This window comes from Canis lupus, chromosome 1 (assembly GCF_048164855.1).
Source record: "Canis lupus baileyi chromosome 1, mCanLup2.hap1, whole genome shotgun sequence".
In the NCBI taxonomy this organism is placed as follows: Eukaryota; Metazoa; Chordata; class Mammalia; order Carnivora; family Canidae; genus Canis; species Canis lupus.
Window position 1 is genome coordinate 110,521,911 of NC_132838.1, and position 21,998 is coordinate 110,543,908.

Genomic DNA, 21,998 nt, shown 5'->3' on the forward strand with positions numbered 1-21,998 from the left:
TCCAACAGATACCCTCACTTTAGTGGGTGCCATAACCTATGGAAAGGCTGTGCAGGATCCCCCCACCTTCTGTTGTCTGTTCCAGCAGGACTTGGTCCTTTGGGATAGAAAAATCAGTTCTGTCCAGGGATGAACCATTCTGTGTTTTGGTCTCAGCTGTTTACCTGTCTGACCTACTGTTGTCCCTGCCTACTGTCCTCCTCAGCTGGTCCCTCATAGAGACCCCCACCTGTTCCCCTACCACCTGGGTCACTTGTCACATCTGCCATCTCCCACCCGAACCTGCTCTTGAGTACTCTGGGATTCCTTCTTCCTGCTTATCCTTCGACTGGTCACCCAGTCCACCCTCACCCTCCTTCATACAAAGGCTTCCTCAAGTGGGACCATCTGGCCCTCAGCCCTGAAGTCGCCCCACATCCAAATGGAATATTCCAACCAGGCAGGGTTATCTACCCCCCAACCCCCTACCCAACCAATGAACCCCTGAAGGGGGTGTATATGAGCTCTGTGATTTCTGAATTCTATTTTTTTTAAGACTGTAAATATTTTATAATTAAAGGAGCTCTGGGGTAAATAAGTCATCTTTAAGAATGTGTCTGAGCACCATGGCGTACATCTGCAAAATGGGTACAGGATCATTGGAATTAGCAGAGAAGCTGGGAGGATTCCCACTGGAAGGGTCAGAGTCATCCCACAAGCCATTTCCCAGATGGGGAAACTGAGGCCCAGGAGTAGCAACAGGACTTGCCTGATGCCACACTGTGAGGGACTGTCCTTAGCTTTCTCCAGGGTGGCAGATTGGTTGTCGGAGCCTGTGGGAACTGGAGCAGATACAGGATGGAAGAAGAAAGAGGAGGGGAAGGCAGATCACTGCCGGGAGGGGCACACACACACCTCCACCCTCACCAGAGCAGCCCTCCGAATCAGTCCAGAAATCTTCATATTTATAAAAAACTGGCAGATTTATTCGGTAGGGGCCCATTTTCAAGAAGCTAAAGGTGAAGGTGGGAGAGGGGAGGTTTCCTCCCCCTTTCCTTTCTCCCTCATCTTATTTCCCCAGGGGGACCCCAAAACCTACCCAAATAAAAAACCAAAAAACTGAGGTTCCAAAAAGTTATAGCATCTTAATTCCTCATAGAAAAGGGGAAGGAGCCAAAGGGAAGGGAGCTCCCTGGGGTGGGGGTGGGGGTGGGGGAGGTGCCCCCAGCCTGGTGGGACATCCTCCCCCTTAAATAGCTGCTCCAAAGGGGACAAGCCCTGGGCATAGCATTTAAAAACTCCCCACACCCCAGTTTTATCAAAACGAAAGAGAAACAAAATTTCCCTTCCCCCCAAAACCTAAATATATATATATATTTTTTTTTTCCTTAAAAAAACAAAAATTCGAAGGCATTAAGCGTTAAAGTGAATCTAGAACAAGGGAATGTGAGATTCCCTCCTTCCTTCCCCCTTACTGTGGGGTCACTTGGTCCCCAATCCCCAACAGAGGAACCAGCCCCAAGGGGATGGCGAAGGGGAAGGACCAAAGGGAGCAAAGGGTGGGGGCCTCCCCAGCCAATCAGCAGCCAGTATGGGTGTGGCCCTGGGGCCACGGAGCCACACCCCCTTGGTATTTTCCAAGTAGGACAGGGAGTGGGGGAGATGCATTCCTGTGTGGTCTTTAGCCAATTCCAAGTCGAGTTGAGGCAGGGAAAGCAGGGTGACAGGCGGGGTGTGCAGAAAGGAGATACAGGATCTTCTGGAGCCCTGTGGTCAGGGGGAACCCCGCTTCCTCAGCTCCTGGACAAACGCTGGAAGGAAACAAGGAGCAGGGGTCATGGGCAGAGCCTCTTCCGCCTTCCCTTCCAACAACAGGGCCCTTTCCAGGAGACGGGATGCCTCCAAAACAAATGTTTAAAATTCAAAAACCACCTCACCTTCAATGATCTCTTCTTTTACTTTCTGCAGTTCCTTCCTCACCTCTTCCAGAAGCTCCTGGAAATAATGGGGTGCAACCAATCAGGAAGGGCACCCTGGACTTGCAGAAATGAAGCTCCCCTTTTTTAAAGAGAAAGTCCCCTTTTAAAATAACTCCCCCCCTTTCTAAAGAGAAAGCCCCCCCCCCCCCTTTCTTAATGGCCAGAGGAAGAAGGTTCAAGACCCTTACCCACCCCAACACACACGCGGGGACACACACACACAGTGACATCATTGATAAGGCCAGAGAGTGACTGGAGAATTCTCAGGGAAAATTCTGGATCGTTGGAGCCAGATGAAAAGGACTGGAGAGCATCCAGTATTAGGGCTGGCAAATATATTTCTGTCTCCTGCCAATTCCGATTGGTGCTGTCTGGGGCTAGTGTGCTGGAAAGGACTCTGGGTGCTCATCAGGAATGAGTGCAGTGATAGATTAGTAAGGTCTGTGACTGGCGCTGGAAGAGGAGGCTGTGGTATGTGTGTCATCCCTGACCTGATTCAATCTCTCCATTTCTCAGGCTGAATAACTGAGGTTTCTGAGGCCTTTTCACAGAATCACAGGGCAGATGGATGGCGGAGTTTGGCCCCAGATCTCCTTTCCACCTGTGGCCCCTTTCTAGCCGGGGCCTCCCAACACCCGACCCCGCACCCTCCACCCCCCGCCAAGCTACCTGTTTCACTCTCTCCAGGTCTGACTCGTCACTGGAGCTGGGCGTGGAGGGGTGGGCCTCGGAAGTGGTCACGGATGAAGAGGACTTCATCCTAGGAGAGTCAGTGTGGTTTGGGACAGAAATGAGGTTAGAGAAAGGGTCGGCCTCCCCTGCTTCCCGTTCCAAGGGTCGCCTGGTGTCCCTTCCTACAAAGGTGACAGATCCATCTATTTATGGGAGGGGAGGGACCCAGCACTGATGGCGCACCTTGGCAAGGTTGTGCTGTTCTTCTCCCAGGGTCTCCGCACAGTTTCTGGAGGACAGGCAACAAATCAGGAAGATCAGGGACAAGGAATGCCCCGCCTCAGTCTCCCCACAGCCTCATCAGCTCCTGTTCAAAGGGTCTCAAGGGACTACAGTCCGCAGCATGGCTTGCAGACTCCCCCAGGAGGGGGCATTCCACCTGAGAACAGGGCATCCGGAGGCCCTACAGGCTAGACAGGCTCCACTCACCACTCTGGGCTGGGACTGGGACTCTGGCCTCTGGCTCCTCCTGCTGGTGGGAAATAAAACTGCCATGAGACCGCCGGCTGATCCTCGCCTTGGCGTCACCCCGCCCCGTTCCTGTCACACCCCGGCCCTCCCCAGTATCCCTACCCGAATGGTACAGCCTAAGGTGCACCTGGCAGGAAGAGCCCCTAACTCACATTGGCAGATTCATCCTTGGGGGGTTTCTCCCCAACTTGTGTGGCTTTCCTTCTGCAGGAGGGACAGGCAAAAACAGATGACTTCAGCCCTCCCTCAGCCACTCAGTAATTCTTACCAGAGTTCTAGAAAGGTGGATGCTAAGGTGTAGAGTTCTGGAATCCTCAAAGGGTAAGGAAACTGGAGTTTTAGAAGTTAAAGAGAGTGCTGTTCTCCAACTGGGGTGTGTGTGTGGGGGAGGGGGGGTTAGGATTCTCACATTTGGGAATCACAAAAGTCTAAGGGTGGAGGATTCTCGATCTTACATGGCTGGGATTCTAGGAATCTGAGTTTCCAAGATTTCGAGGCAGGATCTCCTCTAAGGGGAGACCTCCTCAGGTTCTAGAATTCAGGGTTTCAGAACATTCTGGAGGCTACCCCCAGGTGATTCCAAACCTCAGCCATCTCAGGAGAATGTAATCTCCAGCACTGTCGATCCCAAACCTGCCTATCACAGAAGGAACTTTCACCCAAAGAAACAAACCAGATGGGAATCTGAGCCCTCCCCCAACCTGGCCCTACAGAACTGGAATCTCCAGGTGCTAACTGCAGGTCTGAGAGGTTTCTTCCCAGAGCTTTCCAAGGCATTGGCGGCTCCAGGCTCCAGGCTCAGGCTCACCTCCGGGCCAGCATGGCATTCATCTCTTCCATCAGCCCCCCGCCCGTGCTTCGAGTGCTCTCTGCTTTAGGGACTGGGGGCCCCCCTGAGGCCTCCTCTTGCTGGAGAAACGACAAAGAAGAAGGGGCTTTATGGGTGGGCCTCCTAGCCCCCCTGGCCCTCCTGTGGCCCCACTCCCCCCTCCGACCCCTGCAACTCTGGTCTCATCCCATCAGGGCCATCCCCCCACATCCAGCCATACGTGGCCCCCTCACCTTGCTGACTTTCCTGAGTTTGGCTCCGGCAATGGCTGCTGCAAGACCGGGGGCCCCTGTTCCCCCACCACTGGTGCCTTGTGCTGTGGGGAGAGGGGGCGCAGGGGGTGGGCCTCCCCCTGCTCCGTGCCCTGCCGCAGAGCCCCCTGAGAGGGACACACCAGGGGGTGGGGGGGGACCCGGAGGAGGAGGAGGTCCTGGAGGGGGAGGCGGTCCCCCAGCTGGGGGAGCAGGAGGCCCTCCTGGAAGAAACACAGAAAAGGAGGATGCTAAGAGAGGAGCCTTACTCCTTCCTATCCAGCTGGCCCACCCCCTCCTTGGGAGGTCATCCCCCTACCCCTGTCCCCATCCCCCCAAGGCCACTGAGCAATCACCTGCATTGGAGACTCGGCGCTCCAGGTGCTCTGGTGGGCCCGGCTGCTGCCTGTGAAGGGGTGATGGAGCTGCCATCACTGAGGGCCCCAAGGATGGCCAGCAACCCCCCCTTCTCTCCCAGATCTCCAGGGAGGCTGACTGCCAATCCCCACCCTCGCCTTCCTCCCCCAGGGACCCGGGGAAGGAGTTGGGGGGAAGGGCAGGGACAGAGTGAGACCAAGATGTTAGCATTCTTGTCATCAGACTGTCAAGAACATCTGAATTACAAAATGCCCAAGATCTTTTAAACAGCCAACTTCTGGATTCTGGGAATGTGGGGGGCTGGGATTTGAGGGGTCAGAAGGTTCTGCAACTCTGGGTATGGGAGTTTCTTGAACTCCAGGAGGTGGGGTTTCCTGAAAGCCCTTCATGTCTAGCCTCCTGGGAGTAGGGACATTCTGGAAACTGAAAGTTGGACAGTTCTGGACTCTGGGAGTCTGGGGTTCTGGAACATCCTAGAGCTCTGGTGCTGGTAGGGTTCTCCACCCAGGGGCTGGCCCCACCTTTTCTGCTGCTCCACCTCCTCTGAGGCGGGACCATTCTGGACAGACCAGGTGGGAGGTGCTGCAGGTGGCGGGGGTGGCGGAGGCCCCCCTCCTGGAAGGTAAGAGTTGGAAAGTGTGGTGAGTCAACCCCGGAACTTGGCCCCACCCCATGATACTCTCACTCAGCTCTCCCAGGAATCTGTGCCAGAGGCACTGGCTTCGTTCTTTCTCCAAGAGTCTGACCCTCAGGCTGGGGCGTGGGATGAGGGGCAGCACTGGCCTCCCCTGACTGGCCTCCCGTGACTGAGCCGATAAGAGGCAGGTGCTGTGATGATGCCGAGCAAAAGCCCAGAACTTTCCTGAGTCACTTGCCCATGTCTTACAGACCAGAATTTGCATGAACAAGACCAATTCAGACTGATTTCTAACATCCAGGCTCTTAACCACTGTCACCGCCACTCAGACCCCAGCCCAAGAACACTGGAAGGTTGGGAGCCTCTTCCTCACCCACCTCCAGGCCTCTGGCTCCTGCAACCTGAACCACCCACCATACTCTTCTGTGCCCCCAGCCAAGCAAGCCCTTCCCCACTGGCACTGAGGCTTCTCCAGGAAGCAAATACCTCTGCCCCCAGACCCTGGATGCACAGCGGTTTCCTAAAGCCTCGCTCTGCTGTGCCCATGGAGTGGCAGCCTTGTCATCACCAGGGCACTGGTTACAAATGCAGAGGCTCAGGCCACGCCCCAGCTCAGGGGATGAACCAGGATCTGCATTCACCCCCATGCTCAGGGGATGCGTGTGCATGCTCACGTCTATGAAATACCAGCTGGAGAGCTTTCTCTTAATAGTGATGCCAGAAAACTAACTGATGACCCACCACTACAACGGGGATCTAGTAAAGGGCACAGGGAGCCTTCTAGGGGCTGGAAGGATCTGGATCGGAGAGGCGGTCACCGGTCACCGGGGGAAAAACTCACGGAGCAGGCCGCACCCTTAGGAATTGTGTGTTTTAGACAGGGGTGCGCATGGGGCACACAGGCGCCTCTACAGAGTCCGCACCATAATCCTCCCACGGTAGCGGTGCAACAGCAGTTCGTGAGAAGGGGGCTAATTTGCGAGTGGGGAAGCGGCGGCCCCGGGCAGGGCTCCGTGCTTCCCCGCTGCCCACTCTCACCTTCCAGAGCCTCAAGGGCGCTGGCCATGGCCGCCGCGAACTGGGTGGCATCCTCCTTGCTCCCAAAGTTGAGGCCCCAGACCTGGCGGGCATCGCGCCACTGGTGGAAGGTGGGGGTGGCCTGGTTATACTTGATACCCCGGACGATGGCACAGTTGATGACCACCTTGGCAGGAGGGGAAAGATGGGTGAGGATGGTGGGTGCAGGGCGCAGCCTGCGGAGGGAGAGGGGGAGGGAGAGGGAGGCGGAGGTTCACCTGCTGGTCTGGCTGCATCTTCCAGCCCACAACCCGGAAAGAATTGGCCGTGGGGTTGTGGTAGATCTGGACGCGGCTGAAACTCTGGGGGCCCGTGCCTGCCGGCAGCCATCGCTTATTGCTGTCATCATAAAGCATCACAGTGGCCCAGCTGGAGCAGATAACCGTCTCACTGCGGGGAGGGGGGGAAGGGCGGGTTAGTGGAGGGGGCACGGCCTGCACCCTCCAGAGGCCAGTCACCTCCATCTCGGTCACCTGGGGACATTCAGAGATTCCCGGCATGTGATGTGGGGGGGAGTGGGGGGAAGGAGAGAGGCAGACGGGGAGACGGAGGCAGAGATGGGGAGAGAGAAGCAGACAGGTGGACAGAGACAGATCTGGAATAGGGGAGAGAACAAACAGAAAGGCAGGGGCTGGAGAAACAGAGACAGCACAGAAGGGAGTGAGACAGGCAGGCAGATGCGGGGGTGCACAGGTGAGAGAGCCGGCAGGGTGGACTTGGGAGAAGGGCCGGTGGGGACCGAGCAGGAGTTCCGGGACTAGCTCCCCCCTGCTGATCTCAGCCTCGGTTTCCCTGCTTGACCAGCCCCCCGGCCCTCACTGCCTGCTCCGGTCCCCAGCGGAAGCTGAGACGCGGGGAGGGGAAGGGTGAGGTCCGCAGGGTGCTGGGCATGGATGCAGGAGCCTAGACTCTTCCGCCCCATCCATCCGGCTCCCCGGGCCCCGGCGGCCACCAGCAGACGCTCCCTGCTCTGTCAAGCCTGGGTTTTGGGCAATGATCCAGACAGTCCTGGCCCCACCCTCTGGGGTAGGAGCCAGTCCTGTCCCCAGACAGTGCCAGCCCCGGCCCGAGGGTCAGGGAGGTCTTCCTGGATAAAGTGACATCTGACTCAGCTTTGGCAGGGAGGGGTCAGGAAACTGGTTCAGAGTTCAGGATCTGACATCCACAGAACTGGGTTCGAATCCTCACTGAGACACTGACTCCATGACTCAGGGAAGTGACCTCCCCACCCTGTACTCATCTTCCTTGCCTGCAAAGTGGGAAAATGACAGTCCCCCCCCCTCCTGGGGCAGTGGGAGGAGTAAATGGAGTCCAGGCACAGAACACTTGGCACAATGCCTGGCACATACTGAGTGCTTAGTAACTGTCAGCATCCCTTTCACGGTCCCCTGAACAGACACCACTGGGGAGCCAGACAGCCACATCCCTCCGGAGCCCCCACCAGTCCCTTCTGGGGAGGTTCCAAGTCCCCTCCCCCCAGTGAGGAAACTCAGGCTCCCAGACGGGAAGTGACTTGCCCAAGGTCACACACAGACCAGGGGGAACCACTAGTCCCCACCCCCACCCCCAGCAGACTTTTTCCTTAAAAGAGGAAGTAGGTGGTGAGAGGTTTCCGGGGAGATAAATTATACCGGGCAATGGGCTGTCTCCACGAGGCCGAGGCTGGGGCGTGACGCTGATGTGGTAAAAGGCAGGGCAGGGAAAGCCCCTTCAGCTGACCCAGCTCCTGGTTCCTAGGCCAGGAAGCTGAGCCCCATTCCCCCCCATAAGTTTATACAACCGCAGCACCTCCTTCTTAGGGTGTACTTCAGCGAGTCAGGCACTCAAGGCCCTTTCCAAAGAGATGCTCATTTTATTCTCACCACAGCCCTTCAAGATGGACACTAGTTCATCTTTGTTTTGCAAGTGAGGACTATAAATGGAGGCCCAGAGAGGTTGAGCGACTTGCCCCTGATCACACAGCTGGGAAGCAGCAGAGCGAGGATTTGAAGCCCGGCCACCTGGCACCCAAGTCCACAGTCTTAACCCCCCAAGACTGCGTGGGCCCTACCCAAATATCAGGTGCTGTTTCCAGACAAGTGCAGCCTCGGGGATTGTTTCTGGTTCCCACTGCCCTTGGCAGGGCAGGGTTAAGGCCTCGCCCACACCTGCTACCCACACCCAGGGCAGACTCTGGCCAGGCGCCCGAGGCTATAGCTGCTTCCCCACCCTGGCTGCACTTTGCTCTCCCAAGCAGTCTTGCCCTGCTGAGTCTCTGGCCTGGCTGGAGAACTGGGCGTCTGCTGAGTGACCCCAGGCTGGTCCTGCCCCTCTCCAGGCCACAGTGTCCCCATTATGGCAGAAGGATCCTATTAAGGGATCCCTGGGTGGCCCAGCGGTTTAGCGCCTGCCTTTGGCCCAGGGCGCGATCCTGGAGACCCAGGATCGAATCCCACATTGGGCTCCCGGTGCATGGAGCCTGCTCCTCCCTCTGCCCATGTCTCTGCCTGCCTCTCTCTCTCTCTCTCTCTCTCTCTGTGACTATCATAAATAAATAAAAAAAGAAGTAAAAAAAAAAAAAATCTTTAAAAAAAAAAAAAAAAAGAAAGATCCTATTAAAACACCAGTCAGATCAGGTCCCTCCTCTTCTCGGAAAGCTCCCGTGGCTCCCCACAGACTAAAAGCCGAGTTCTCTCTGTGGTTTGTGTGAGCTGTGGGATCTCTGACCTCATCTCTTCCCTCCCTCAAGCTTGCTGTTCCAGCCCCACTGCTCTGTTCCAGCCCCACTGGGCTCCGTGCCGCTCTTTCAGCATGCCAGACAGATCACCCTCTCGGGCCTGTGCACTTGTTCCTCCTCAACCTAGTCTTGTCTCCTTGGGGTCTCCACTTCCACGTCACCTCCTCTGAGAAGCCCTCCCTGACTACCCTGTCTGGAAAAATTCCTCCTTCTGGTCCCAAGTTCCGTATTTCACAGCAGGGATCCTACCTGAGAGAGACCCCTGTCTGCCCTACCAAATAGTCAGGGCAGAGATTCTTTTTCTTTCCGTCCGCCTGCTATGTCCCCACAACCTAGCACCGTGCCTGGCACATTGTAGGTACTCGCTAGTTGCCAAATTAGCTAATGAGTCATTAATCGTTAAAAGGAAAAACTCTTAACAAAGGCGCTGATGTTTATGGGTTGGCCTGAGTCCCGGACACTGTTTGGGGTCCTGGGCCCCAATTTACACCTGACCTCATGGCACGGGCTCTGGCACTTACCCTTTTTTAAGGGATGAATGACCATGGGCACAGAGAGGTCAAGACGCTTGTCCCGGGTCATTCAGCAAGTACACGGAGGGGCTCATATTTGAACCCTGGTCTACCCAAGTTCTCAACTTCATTTAAAGATGAGGAAACAGCTAGGCTGAATCTTTTAAGAGGCGAGGTATAAAGTGGTGCATATCAGGGGTTTAAAAAAAAAGGTGAAAGGATATAAATATATCCGCACACAAGGCAACGAGGTGATAGAAGCAGAGGCCGCTTCTCAAGCTTCTCAGGAGACTAACAGAGGCTGTCTCCTAGGAAGAGGGCAGCTGGGGCCGGAGGAAGGAGGGAGGAAATGGATGTTTAGTGCTGTTTACGCTTTTGAATTGCTCATTTCTTTTTTCTTTTTCAACCTCTGGGCGGTATTACCTAGAAAACACCAATTCATTACTTAAGTTCAAAACAACCAAAACTCTAAACCAGGTAAAAGCTTGATGGAAAATCCCACAGCCCAGGAAGCGGGGAGTGGGTCTGAAACAGGGGTGTGCCTGATTCCCATGGGGCTCCTGGGGTCTTGCTCCCTCAATTTCCCAGGAGAGAGTCTTATTCTCAGCCAGCTCAGGACCCTCCCCCACCCCCACCCTGCACCTCCCCCAGGAAGTCCCTGCATTCTGGAAAACATGTGGTGGATGACAAAGGGTTCAAGTCACTCCCTTGCTATGTGGCTTCACCTCTCTGAGCTGCAGTTTCCAGGCCTGGAAACCAGAATTCACTGGGTTTGCTGTAAGGATTGAAAGAGATAAGAAAAGCCCTAAGTTCAGGACCTGGGACTTGGCACACACTCTGCATGAGGGAGCTGAACGTCCTAACTGAGAAAGAGAGTTTCTCATCACTGGAGGCAATCAAGCATAGTCACTCTGGTTTACTCAAGCCTTCCAGATTAGAGGCTTGCCCTTCCCTTCACCCCTTCAATCCCCCCTCAGGATTTACCCCACAGTCTCTCTAAACCATAAAACTGGGATCCCTGGGTGGCGCAGCGGTTTGGCGCCTGCCTTTGGCCCAGGGTGCGATCCTGGAGACCCTGGATCGAATCCCATGTCAGGCTCCCGGTGCATGGAGCCTGCTTCTCCCTCTGCCTGTGTCTCTGCCCCTCTCTCTCTCTCTCTGTGACTATCATAAATAAATAAATAAATAAATAAATAAATAAATAAATAAATAAATAAATTTAAAAATAAAAATAAATAAATAAACCATAAAACTTGTAATCCACTCCCTGCAAACCCCCATGCACACACCAACTATAACCCTTCCAAAACTGCAAGTCTTTGAAGCAACCTTGTACAAAGAACCAGATCTATGGGCTTTGGGTTTGTGTGGGTTCACTCTAGCTGCTCCTTCCCTATAAGCCTCAGTTTCCCATAAATGAACAGAAAGGTAAAAGATTCTTCTTGCTTATCTGCATTATCTTAAGTGTTCACATAGTGCAAACATGTTACTTGTTTTTTTTTTTTTTAATACCATTAAAACGTTTTATTTTCCTTTTTCTGTAATAGCATCGTAGTCTGGAGACTGCCCTAAATTCAAATCTAGAGCTGCCTACTTCCAAACTGACTTGAATAGGTTATTTGCTTAATTTTTCTGTGTCTCAGTTGACCCATGGAGGTGGGGCAGTCAGAATAATACAGTGCCTGGCACAGAGCACATGTTTGATCAGATGGTCTCTTATTATTATTTAAAAAACAACAACTTTGTAAGGTAATAATAATTACCATTCCTGGAAGAGGAAAGAAATGGACCTAAATACCGCTTGCAGACCTCTGCCCTGAGATTCTCAGACCTCTGCCCCCTCTCTGAGCCTTCCCAGAATCCCAGCTGAGTCTCGCACACAGCAGACACTTAACAAATATTTGTCAAACTGGGAGAAAAAGAACTATATCTTGTAACTTTCCATTTTAACATCCTCTCTTAGCCCAGCCAAAGCAGACAGAAGTCAAGTCGCAGGATCCCAGTCCCCTCCCCTCCCTCAACACTGCCTGAGGGATCTAGGGCGAGCCTCAGTTTCCCTGGCTGCCCTCATGCAGGGGCAGGGGTCTTTTGGAATCCTAGAGGTCCTGGAAGAGGGGGCGCAGCGCAGCGAGTTGGGCGTGGCCATCAGCAGGGAAGACCCCCTGGGGAGGTGCGAGTGACCCTCGGGTGGGAGGCCCAGCAGTTCAACTCCTGCCCACCGCCCCCCACCCCCCAGGAGGTGGGAGCTTTGGCCGCGGCCAACAGTAGGGGGACCCTGTGGGAGGGCGAAGGCCTCCGGGCCTGGGGGAGGGGGGGCGGGAGGCCGGCCCAGACACTGCTCCTGCCCTTTTACGGTCTCACAGTGAGTGAGGCAGCACTAACTCGGACATCCGCCATCCGCCTTCCACGGTGCCTGGGACCGGAAACGCGAGGGGGGGCGGGGGGCGGGGCGGGGGGGCAGCCGTGGGAGAGGAGGGTCCCCTGGGAAGAGGGTGAGGGAAGAGAGCCTGGCTCCCCCCAAAATGCCCCCTCTCCGGGGCAGGCCTCGGAGGGATGTGGCTATAATGGGGGGTAGGTAGGCGGGAGACCTCGAGGGTGGGTGTCCGTGGGTGCCCCCTCACCCCAAAATGCTCCAACACTTTCACATCAGAAGGAACACAGGCGGAGGGGGTCTCTAATGGTCCTAAAGGGCAATGCGACTCTTGATGTCAGAGGGCAGGGGCGTGTGGGGGTAGTGGGAGGATGTGGGCACCAGGGGGTTAATCCCCAGTCCTCCTCGGGGGGCCTCCCCCTCAAGCTGGGGGCTTTGGGGGCAGGAAGTCCCTGAGAGAGTGGAGGAAGGGAGATAGTATTGTCAGGCTCGGGCCCCAAGGGAGAGATTATGGGGGGCCAGGGGGAGGGGAGAGTGGGGGAGGGTCTACTCCGGTCTCCCAGCCCGCCCCGGCCCCGCCCTCAGGTGAGCCCAGGAGTTCTGAGGTCCGACCCGGTAAGACAAAAATCCCTGGGTCCTCTGGGCCCCCCACCCCCAGGATTAAATTCCTGGGAAGGTGTCTGGGACTGTCTTGGGAGCCTGGGTCCCAGGGGGAGAGGGCTATGACCTTGAAGCTTTTTACAGCGCCCCCCCCCCAACCCCACGGCTCTGGAGGGCCGGGTAGGGGGGCGGTGGTGAGAGCAAGGGGCGGCGCGTGGTGGGGAAAGCAGCCGGCCCACTGCACTCCTTGCCCGCCCCCCCAACACCAGCTGTCTCGACAGGTGAGTCAGGAAGACAAAGGCCCCTCTTCCCGCAGCTGCCGCGCCCCCTCCCTCCCCAGGACGCACAGGTGGGGGCGCGGGGCCGCCCTCCTGGCCCCGGGCCGGGGAGCCGCCCTCCGCGCCGAGCCCTGGAGCTCCGTCCTAGGCACCGCTTGTTTTAAACAGAAGGTGGGTGGGGAGCGGCGGGGGAGGGGAGTCCCAACCAGACCCTCGAGGCTGTCCGGGTCCGTGGGTTCGTCTGCACTCACCTCCACCGGAGGACGAGAGCCCCCCGAAATTTAAGGGGTTAAGTGCCCCCGAAGTTAAGAAGCGAGGTCCCACTTGGGAAGGCTTTTTCCAGCGCCACGTAAAAGCAGACCCGGCAAACCAAGGTCTACGTCCCGAATCTCTCTTCCAGGTCCCAGGAACCCCCAACCCGGTCCCCTCAATCCCTCCCGGAGCCCGAGTTGAGATTTTTGGGGGGTAGTCTGAGCCCTGCCTTAATTCTGGCCTCCATGCTGGCAGGATCTGGCAACTTGGAGGTTCTCTGAAAAAGTCTTTAAGAAATTCGGGAGTCCTCGGGGCGCCCCCAAATCTGAGGGCTTCCGAGAGAACCTTTGAGGCACCACCCGAGCCTTAGGAGTCATGGCGAAGCGGTCAGTATTTGGAACTCGTCCAAGGGGGCTCGGCCTCAAATCCGAGGCCCCCAGTGCCCTGTCCCCAAATTCCAGCTGGGGGAGGGGGACAAAGGCGGGGCGGGGAGCCCGCGCGGAGCGCGGAAGGGTTTGGAGGCAGTTCGAGGCTCACCTCATGGCTGCTCAGCGGGAGGGCGGCGCACCCACGGGTGGGTGCTCCCGGGGCGCCCCTGGCTCAAGGTTCAGGGGTTCGGGGCTGGCTCCAGGTTCTGCTCAGTCTCCCCCAGGGTCCCGCCCCATAGAGTCCGGCTTCCTGGGGGGGAACGTGGACGGGGCCGGGGCGGGTCCTCAGGCGCCTCCTCCCTCTGGAGGTTTGATCGGGGGTCCCTGCGGCAGAAAGGGGGTGCGGCGTCCCGTCCCCGGCGCGCCCCCTCGGCCGGCGGCGGGTACAATGTTACTCTTACTACTGTACTTCTCTTCGCTACATTTCGTTCCAAAATTCCACTCCCCGCACCCACAATGCCCTGCGCCTTAAAGGGGCCGCGGACACCTCTAGGCGGTGGGGGGGGTGAAGGGCGCTTAAAAGGGCAACGCGGAACCCTACACTTCCGCTATTTACCTCTTCCCCAACGTTAGAGAAATGGGGATGCACGCTGAGGGTCACCCCCAAATTAGGGGGTAGGTCTGGTGGAGGGCAAGGGATCCTTCCTGATCGCTCACTCGCTCCTACGATGGAAATTCTTAGGAGGATCTTAATGGGGACAATTCCTGCTCACCCTCCCCAACGACTTCTCCATTTCTTCACGTTCTGCTCAATTTGGGGGGTGGGCGCGAAGACGATCCTCTGGTTAAGCATAGATTCTCTCAAATATTCCCCCTTAAATGATACCTTAAATGCTACCCCCAGCGTCTCTCTTCTCTGCTAATATATGAAAGGTGACTAAGGGATGAACCCCTTTCCCCAGCACAGGGGGGGGTGGGCGGGGAGGGCCCCATCCCTCTCGCCGCCCCCCGCCCGCCCCAGGAAGGTGAGGAGGAAGTGGGCCGAGGGGGCGCGGCCGGCCGCTGACTCACTGCCTGGGGGTGGGGGTGGGGGTGGGGGCGGGGGCAGGGGTGAGGGTGCGGCGCTGCCCCTGGGTGCGGATGGGACTCCAGGTTCCTGTGTGGTTAAAACCCCTGGAACCTCTCCCCACGCACCCCCGCCGTGACTCAGTTTCGCCCGCAGAGGATGGCGGGATCATCCAGCAATAGGAGGGCGCGGAGGCAGGGGCACCCACCCACCTGGTGCTGGCTCCTAGGAACCCCCTCCCCCACGCAGTAGCTTGGGTCTGAGGCCCAAACACCCTCCCAAGCTTCCGCAGCGGGTCCCGCAGGCCCCGCCCCATGTGACTCCACTGGTGGCCACTCCCCTCCCGCAGAGCGCCACCTGGCCCGGGTCTGGTACCCTGGGGCTGGATGCCTGGGAAATCATAGGTTCAACGTTCACAAGTGGGTAAACTGAGGCCTGAAGGTAAAGGAAGAAATCTGGGCCATAGCCCTCTTGCCTGAGCTCCTGAATCACAGGGGTGCCTAGGTGCAAGGTAGGGGTGTGAAACCAACAATTCACAGGACCCAGCTGACTAGGGGAGAGAACCACCATTCCCAGCCTTTGTTCAAGCCAGGTCCTCTACCTGGATTCAGACCTCCTTCACCTCATCCTTCCAGGCCATGCTCTGACATTAATTCTTCTCTAAATAACTGAGTAATTTTCTCCCCTTTTCTTTTTTTAAAGATTTTATTTATTTATTCATGAGAGACTCAGAGAGAGGCAGAGACAGGCAGAGGGAGAAGCAGGCTCCATGCAGGGAGCTTGATGTGGGACTCGATCCTGGATCAATGTTCTGGGCCAAAGGCAGGCACCAAACCGCTGAGCCACCCAGGCTCCCCTCTTCTCCCCTTTTCTGCCCTACTCTGGGAGAGCTTGAACTCTCCTCCATCTAGGTTATAATTATTTCCCACTGTCTCTCCTAAGCTGTGAGTTCTTTGGGTTCAGGGGTAGCCTTGATCAGTATCTTTTTTTAAAAGATTTTATTTATTTATTCACTAGAGACATAGAGAGGCAGAGACATAGAGGGAGAAAGAAGCAGACTCTCTGAAGGGAGCCTGATGTGGGACTCCATTCCAGGACCCAAGATCTCGACCGGAGCCAAAGGCAGACACTCAACCCCCGAGCCACCCCAGTTCCCCAATTTGATCAGTTTGTGTGCCTCCTTCAATCCAGCTGGGCCCACAACAGCAGTTCAATAGACATTTATCCAACAGAATGAGAACCCCAGTTCCGGAAGATTTTGGGCAACTTTTTTCTCATCCCTGTTGCTCAGCTTTCACATCTGTGAAATAGGAGGGTGAGGGCTAGTCCTTCTGTAGAGGGCTAGCACTTTAGTCAGCAAATTTTCCTATAAAGGTCCAAATAGTAAATATTTCGGGCATATCAGACGTAGGGGCTCTTTCACATATTCCCTTTTTCCTCTGATCCTTTTAAAAGTGTAAAACCATTTTTTAAAAGATTTTATTTATTTATTCATGAGAGACACAGAGAGACAGAGACAAAGACAGAGACAGAAGGAGAGGCAGTCTCCTCACAGGGAGCCTGATGCAGGACTGGATCCCCAGATCCGGGATCACGCCCTGAGTGGAAGGCAGACGCTCAACCACTGAGCCACCCAGGCAGCCCTGTACAAACCATTCTGAGCTCAGGTGCTGTACAACACAGGTAACAGGACCCTTGTGCTAGAGAAAGTGGCATGTGTACACAAGAAGCCTGATCAAGGATCTTTGTGGCAGCAGTGATGTGAAAGCAAAAAATTGGAAATAGTTTGAATGTCCGTCAAGGGGCACCTGGGTGTCTCAGTTAGTTGAGCATCTGCCTTTGGTTTAGGTCATGATCTCAGGGTCCTGGGGTTGGAGCCCCACATGGGACTGTCTGCTCAGCAGGGAGTCTGCTTCTCCCTCTCCCTCTGCCCCGCCTTCCTGCTCATGCTCTCTGTCTCTCTCAAATAAGTAAATACTAGCTTTTAAAAAAAAATAAACATCCATCAAGAGGAGAATGGATAGCAAAACCATTGTACATTGTACCTTGTCTGCAGTGCTGGGCAGCAGAAAAAAAAAAAAAAAAAGAGGTGTGTAAACGGCATGAAAGTAGTCTCCAAGGTATCACCGAGGGGAAAAAAGTAACTGCCAAATGATACACGGTATGAAAAATAAATAAATAAATAAATAAATAAATAAATAAATAAATAAATAAAGAAAAGAAAAAAAAATCAAGGAAACACCAAAGCTACCACACACTGCCGAGTAAAAGGTCTGGAAAGATCCACTCCAAACTCATTACAGTGGTTACTAATAGGATAGAGAATGGGTATTTGATGGTCATAGACATCTCGAGACATATCAAACTTCATCTTGAAAATACCAGGTTCCGTCCAGCCTCTAGGCTTTTGCACTGACTATTCCTTGTGCCTTGGGACACTCTTCTCTGTGATCTTTGCACTCTTCTCAGAGATCTCCCCGGATCCCCTGTTTAAAACCCCAGGTGGGGGGGATCCCTGGGTGGCTCAGCAGTTTAGCACCTGCCTTTGGCCCAGGGCCCGATCCTGGAGTCCCGGGATCGAGTCCTGCATCTGGCTCCCAGCATGGAGCCTGCTTCTCCCTCTGTCTGTGTCTCTGCCTCTGCCTCTCTCTCTCTATCATAAATAAATAAATAAATAAATAAATAAATAAATAAATAAATAAATCTTTAAAAAAATAAAAATAAAACCCCAGGTGGGAAATTGAGTGGCTAAGGGGTAGGGAGGAGAAAGACTTTTCATTTTTGTATACCATTTTGTACCCTTTGAATTTTGAATCCAGGGAACTTATTACCCATTCAAAAACAGGGGGGGTGCCTGGGTGGCTCAGTCAGTTGGGCATCTGCCTTTGGCTCAGGTTGTGATCCCGGGGTCCTGGGATCAAGCCCCACATCCAGCGCCCTGCTCAGCAGGGTGTCTGCTTCACACTCTACCACTCCTCCTACTTGTGTGTGCTCTGTCAAATAAATAAATAAAGTCTTTTTTTTTTTTAAAAGAATACAATTTAAAAAACAAAGTAGCCCCCCCCAGACATCTTACCACCCTACCCTGTTTTATTTGCCTTAAGACACTTATCAGTATCTGAGATGGTAATATCTGTTTCCTTGTTTGCTGTCTCCCCACACACTAGGAGGTGTGTCCCTCGGGGTGACAGGGATTTCAGTGGTCCCGCCTGGTTGATGGCTGTGAGCAGGGTCTAGCACACAGCAGATGCCCAATACATATCTGCCCCATGACAAGAGAAATAAGGTCTAGGGTTTTTTATACATACATACATACATATATGAAATTTATTTTGAGTTATATCATTAAAATTTAACAGTAAGTCTTCTCTCCTAACTCCCTCCAAACAGATGAAAAAATGGGAAGGGAAGAGAAGGTTATTGAACTGGGTTATCACTCAAGGATCCATTCAGCTTAAAATATTTCAGAAGCATTTGATTTGGTTTGGGGTGGGTTTTTTTTTCCTTTTAAGTTCAGATGGGTGGAATTTCCCCATAAGACTTTGTGTGAGAGGGAAGTAGGAGAAGGGGAAATAAGCATTCTGGGGTTCCTCCCTCGGGTTGTCTTCCTTCCTCTGGCCTGTGTAGCTGGGGAAGGGGAGTCTTCTTCCTCAGTTCCTTTGAGGCCCTGGCTAGGCACAGGGTCCTCAAAGGGCAACAGCTGTCAGGCCTCCAAGTCCAAGGAAGAGTTTCAGTGGGTGCCAGTGGGCTTTCTGGCCCCAGTTGGGCCCTTTTGTAACAAAGAAGGTGGGAAACGGCTGATAAGAACCTCCCCTTGGTTCTCAGTATCTGCTTCCCTATATTCTGGAAGCACCACTTTTATTTTTCTTTGAGGGGCCGCCATTCCCCATCTGTCCATCAATCCTTCTGGGTTGGGTGGAGTGGACCTCAGCCCCAAGTCCTAGGGGTGGGCATATGACCCCAGCCTGGCCAGTCAGAGACACAGTGACTGATCAGACATGTGGGCCAGTGTGACCAGTGAGAACCAGCCATGGAACCAGAGCTTCCGCTACTGGGAACCTGGTGAATTCTCTCCACTGGGGATGTTGGGCTCCTGGGACATGAGGCTGCTAGAGCTGCAACTGTCTGCTACCTCATGCGGAGATCCTGCCTGGAAATGAAGTCAATGCAGAGAAAATAAAACCAAGAGATGGTTCCTGATATCATCTGAGAACTGGATGTAGTCAATGCCTTATGCCTGAACTCTTCAATTAAGTGACCCAGTAAGTTCCTTGTTTTTCTGTCCCAGGTGGAATTGGGTTTCTGTCGATTACAAATCAAACAATCTTGACAAATACCTCCTTCTGCTGCTGGGGAACTATCAACAATCTCCCCTCCCTCCATTTCCTCCCGGACTCCCACCCCTTGCCTGACTTTATTTGGCTCCACCCACCACCTCTTTGGATAGCTCCAAATTCTTGTAAGCTATCTGGGCCCTACTCACTCATCCAAGACCCTGACCATCCTCACATCCAGGTCTTGGGATTGGTCATAAACATTCCTTGAATTTTTCTGCCTTATTTATGGATGAAAGGGGTGGTGCTTGGGATAATGGGTTGTACGGGCTAATGCAGGGGACACCTTTCTTGGGAAGAGAGGCAGTCTCTTCTCTGCTTCTGCTTCCCCCCTCCCCTACCCCTATCATGTCTAGCACAATGATTCAGGGCCAGGAGTGAGAATTTATTAATATGTCAGGAAAGCCGCTTGTCTCCTCAACTTCTCCAACACTAAAGGAGGTAGGAGGGCTGGGTTACATGCTTCCAAGAGAAACATTCAAGAACATGAAGTCCTTACCTGCCTTTCGTGTCCTGAGGCTTGGTAGAGCTGAGAATAAACTTCAGCAATGACAGCCGCCCTGGAGAGCAGAGAGAGGCCCAGCAGGGGACCCTCCTTCTACTACCCCTCCCCCCATTACACCTCACCACGCCCCCCCCCACTCACTTGCAGTGCAGCCCTCCCCCAGGAGGTAAATCTGGGATGTCCTCTGAGGCCAGAGTCCAGAAAACCGTGTTCAGGCTGGGGGGCTCCTGAGCAGAGGAACACAGCGCTGAGAAGGAGGGAAGGATTATGGGGGTGTCCTTGCCCACTGACCACCCCTCCCGCTATGCTCTTGGAGCCTCCTCACCGGCGACCCTGTGGCCCAGGGCTGTGTCCAGCGCTAACTCCTTCTTGATCGCCTCCTCACAAGGCCTGGGGGCCCCGGGGAAGCAGACCAGGATGCAGGTCATGTTGTCCAGGCTGCCCTGGAGAAAGTGGAGAAAAAGGAGCCTGATGGGATGCAGAGCTTCCCAACAATCTCAGCCTTCTAGTGTCCTCCTCCCCAGTCTGGTTAGGGCCGTTTCTCTGATGTCTTGCCCATCTGCCAGTGTAAACCAAGTCCTCTCACCAGGACGGGTCACCTAGACCTCTCACTGTCCTAGCCGCACTCTATCAGAGAACCCTGCCTGCCCCTTCGCCGAGGCTCCTCCCACTCCGCCGTCCTGCTGCTCTTCATAAAGGCGTGAATCAGACCTCAGGATCCACTACTAAATCCCAAGAAAGACCACGCCTTTCTCTCAGGTCCCTCCCACTTACCTATCCATCACTATGGCTTTCGGATCTTGCACAGACAGCCCTCTGTCTCGGCCCCTCCATGTTTTGGCCCTGCCCACTCGGCAGGCCACGCCCTTTACTGAAGCCTAACACCCTCCTGTAGTTCGAGGGAGCCCTTCCCTCAAAATCCCTTGCTCCCTAGATCCTTTAAATTCTTCCCCTCAGTGACTCCAAGCCCCGCCCCTAGGACCTTGCACAGACACGTGTCCAATAGCTGCGCGCAGAGAAGCTCCGGGGCCAGGCCCAAGCGGAGGCGCGACGCCACCAGTCCCGCCAGGGCAGCGCCAGACATCGCGTCCCACACACCGTCAGAGGCCAATAGCAGGAATTCGTCCTCAGCCTGGCGAGCCAGGGCGGTGACCTCAGGCTCCGCAGAAACGAGCTGCAGCTCAGGGGGCCTTCCCGGAGCCTCTTTGTAAGCAAAGTCGCCCAGCGCTCGGGATACTGCCAGTGAGCCTTCGAGGCGCCGGCGGCGGATGGTGCCCCCCGCGTTGTGGATGCGCTCCCGTTCCCGGGGCCGGAGGGGCCGATGGTCCTCGGTGCTGAAGGCCACGGCGCCGGCGCGACTCAGCATCGCTCGGGAGTCACCGCAATGCGCCAAGTATAGAAAACGCGGGGAGACTAGCAAAGCCACGGCCGTGGTGCCCCCGGGCTCGCCACGAGGCCAGAGCGCACGCAGGCGTGCGTCCGCGCTCAGGAAGGCTCGGCGTAGCGCCCCGCGCACTCCCTCCGGCTCGCCCGGCGCGGGGCCCAGAGCCTCTAGCACGTGGCCCGGCAGGTGGCGCGCACCGAATAGGGCAGCTCGCGCCCCGCCGTGGCCGTCGAGGACCGCGAAGAATGCCCAGCCTGGGGGTAGCCCGGGCAGCTCGAGCCAAGCGCAGTGCGCGTCCTCCATGTGCGCGCGCCAGCCCTGCACAGCGCTGGCCCCGAAGCGCAAGCCGCAAGACGCCGCCGCACCCCCGTGCGGCCGCTGGACGCATCGCGGCGCGTCCAGGAGCGACCGAGGCCCGTGGTGAGACCTGCGCCCCTCCTCCTCCTCCTCTGCCTCCTGTTTTTTGCAAGCTGGCCAGAGGAGATGCTCCAGCAGGCGGGCAAAGGCAGCCATTCTTCAGCCCTGGGATCAGGACGCCTCCACCCTCTGCACCTACCCCTCCCCCCAACTCCATTAATCCCCTCCACTGTGAGATTTTAAACCACCTAAATCTCCTTCCTGTACCCTTGACCTGCACTCAAGTCGAGTTACTAGAAGAGATTGGACTCTTGGGGGTCTTCTCTCCTGTACCTTCAAAATGACGTTTGGGGATCTGGGTCACGAAAAAATAGTAGTAAACAGCACTTACCATGCGCTACCACTATTTTACATCATCTCCGATGTACCGAAGAGGAAACAGTCATAAAAGAAGTAAAGAGTGTTTCGGAAAGAGCTTTAGAATCCGTGTTCTATACACTGTTAGTTTAGTGTCCTGCCCCCCAACCTCCCCAGTTTCAAAATCTTTAAATCCTTTATTTTTTTCAGTTCGACCGCTCCACTTCTGGGTCTTGCCCTGGGTCTTCGTTTTCTCCGTTTCCAGGTCCCACCCGTGCATTCAACCACACAGCCTCAGACACTCCTAATTTTCAGTCTTAGCTCCGCCCCTTAACTACAGACCCAGTCCCCACATTCTGGGGAGCCTGGCCCCCTGCTCTGTAGGTTTCTCCTACCCTCTGGGCTGCGCCCCTTCCCTGCCTGCTCTTTCCTACTTTTTCTAGGCCACGCCTCTACCTTCTCCGTCTTTGACCCCGCCCAACTACCTGCTTAATTCTAACTTAACTTAAGCCCCGCCCGCATCTGAGCTCCTCCCCTTGCCTCAAACTTTCCGTGTAGTTTCTCC

At 55.1% G+C, this 21,998-nt stretch overlaps 2 protein-coding genes across 6 annotated transcripts; both read right to left on the bottom strand.

The window, feature by feature from the left end:
* Positions 1-563: 563 nt before the first annotated feature.
* Positions 564-13,947, bottom strand: VASP (vasodilator stimulated phosphoprotein). 4 transcript variants are annotated; one of them, XM_072774466.1, is made up of 13 exons: positions 13,600-13,947; positions 6,552-6,723; positions 6,295-6,460; positions 5,141-5,234; positions 4,598-4,647; positions 4,224-4,465; positions 3,970-4,070; positions 3,314-3,365; positions 3,120-3,162; positions 2,874-2,919; positions 2,628-2,718; positions 1,917-1,974; positions 564-1,790 (listed from the first exon to the last, which is right to left on the bottom strand). In XM_072774466.1, exons 1-13 carry the CDS (start codon positions 13,602-13,604, stop codon positions 1,753-1,755), a joined length of 1,158 nt encoding a protein of 385 aa, XP_072630567.1. In that variant the 5' UTR covers positions 13,605-13,947; the 3' UTR covers positions 564-1,752. The 4 variants fall into 4 exon arrangements, with proteins under 4 accessions (XP_072630567.1, XP_072630570.1, XP_072630544.1 ...); XM_072774469.1 differs by having other exon boundaries at positions 3,120-3,159; positions 13,600-13,946; XM_072774443.1 differs by lacking the exon at positions 13,600-13,947 and adding an exon at positions 7,153-7,304.
* A 4,032-nt stretch (positions 13,948-17,979) lies between these two features.
* PPM1N (protein phosphatase, Mg2+/Mn2+ dependent 1N (putative)) lies at positions 17,980-21,439 on the bottom strand. 2 transcript variants are annotated; one of them, XM_072774541.1, is made up of 5 exons: positions 20,318-21,439; positions 19,661-19,778; positions 19,477-19,582; positions 19,330-19,390; positions 17,980-18,265 (listed from the first exon to the last, which is right to left on the bottom strand). In XM_072774541.1, exons 1-5 carry the CDS (start codon positions 21,230-21,232, stop codon positions 18,227-18,229), a joined length of 1,239 nt encoding a protein of 412 aa, XP_072630642.1. In that variant the 5' UTR covers positions 21,233-21,439; the 3' UTR covers positions 17,980-18,226. The 2 variants fall into 2 exon arrangements, with proteins under 2 accessions (XP_072630642.1, XP_072630631.1); XM_072774530.1 differs by having other exon boundaries at positions 17,980-18,646; positions 20,318-21,432.
* Between the last annotated feature and the right edge of the window lie 559 nt (positions 21,440-21,998).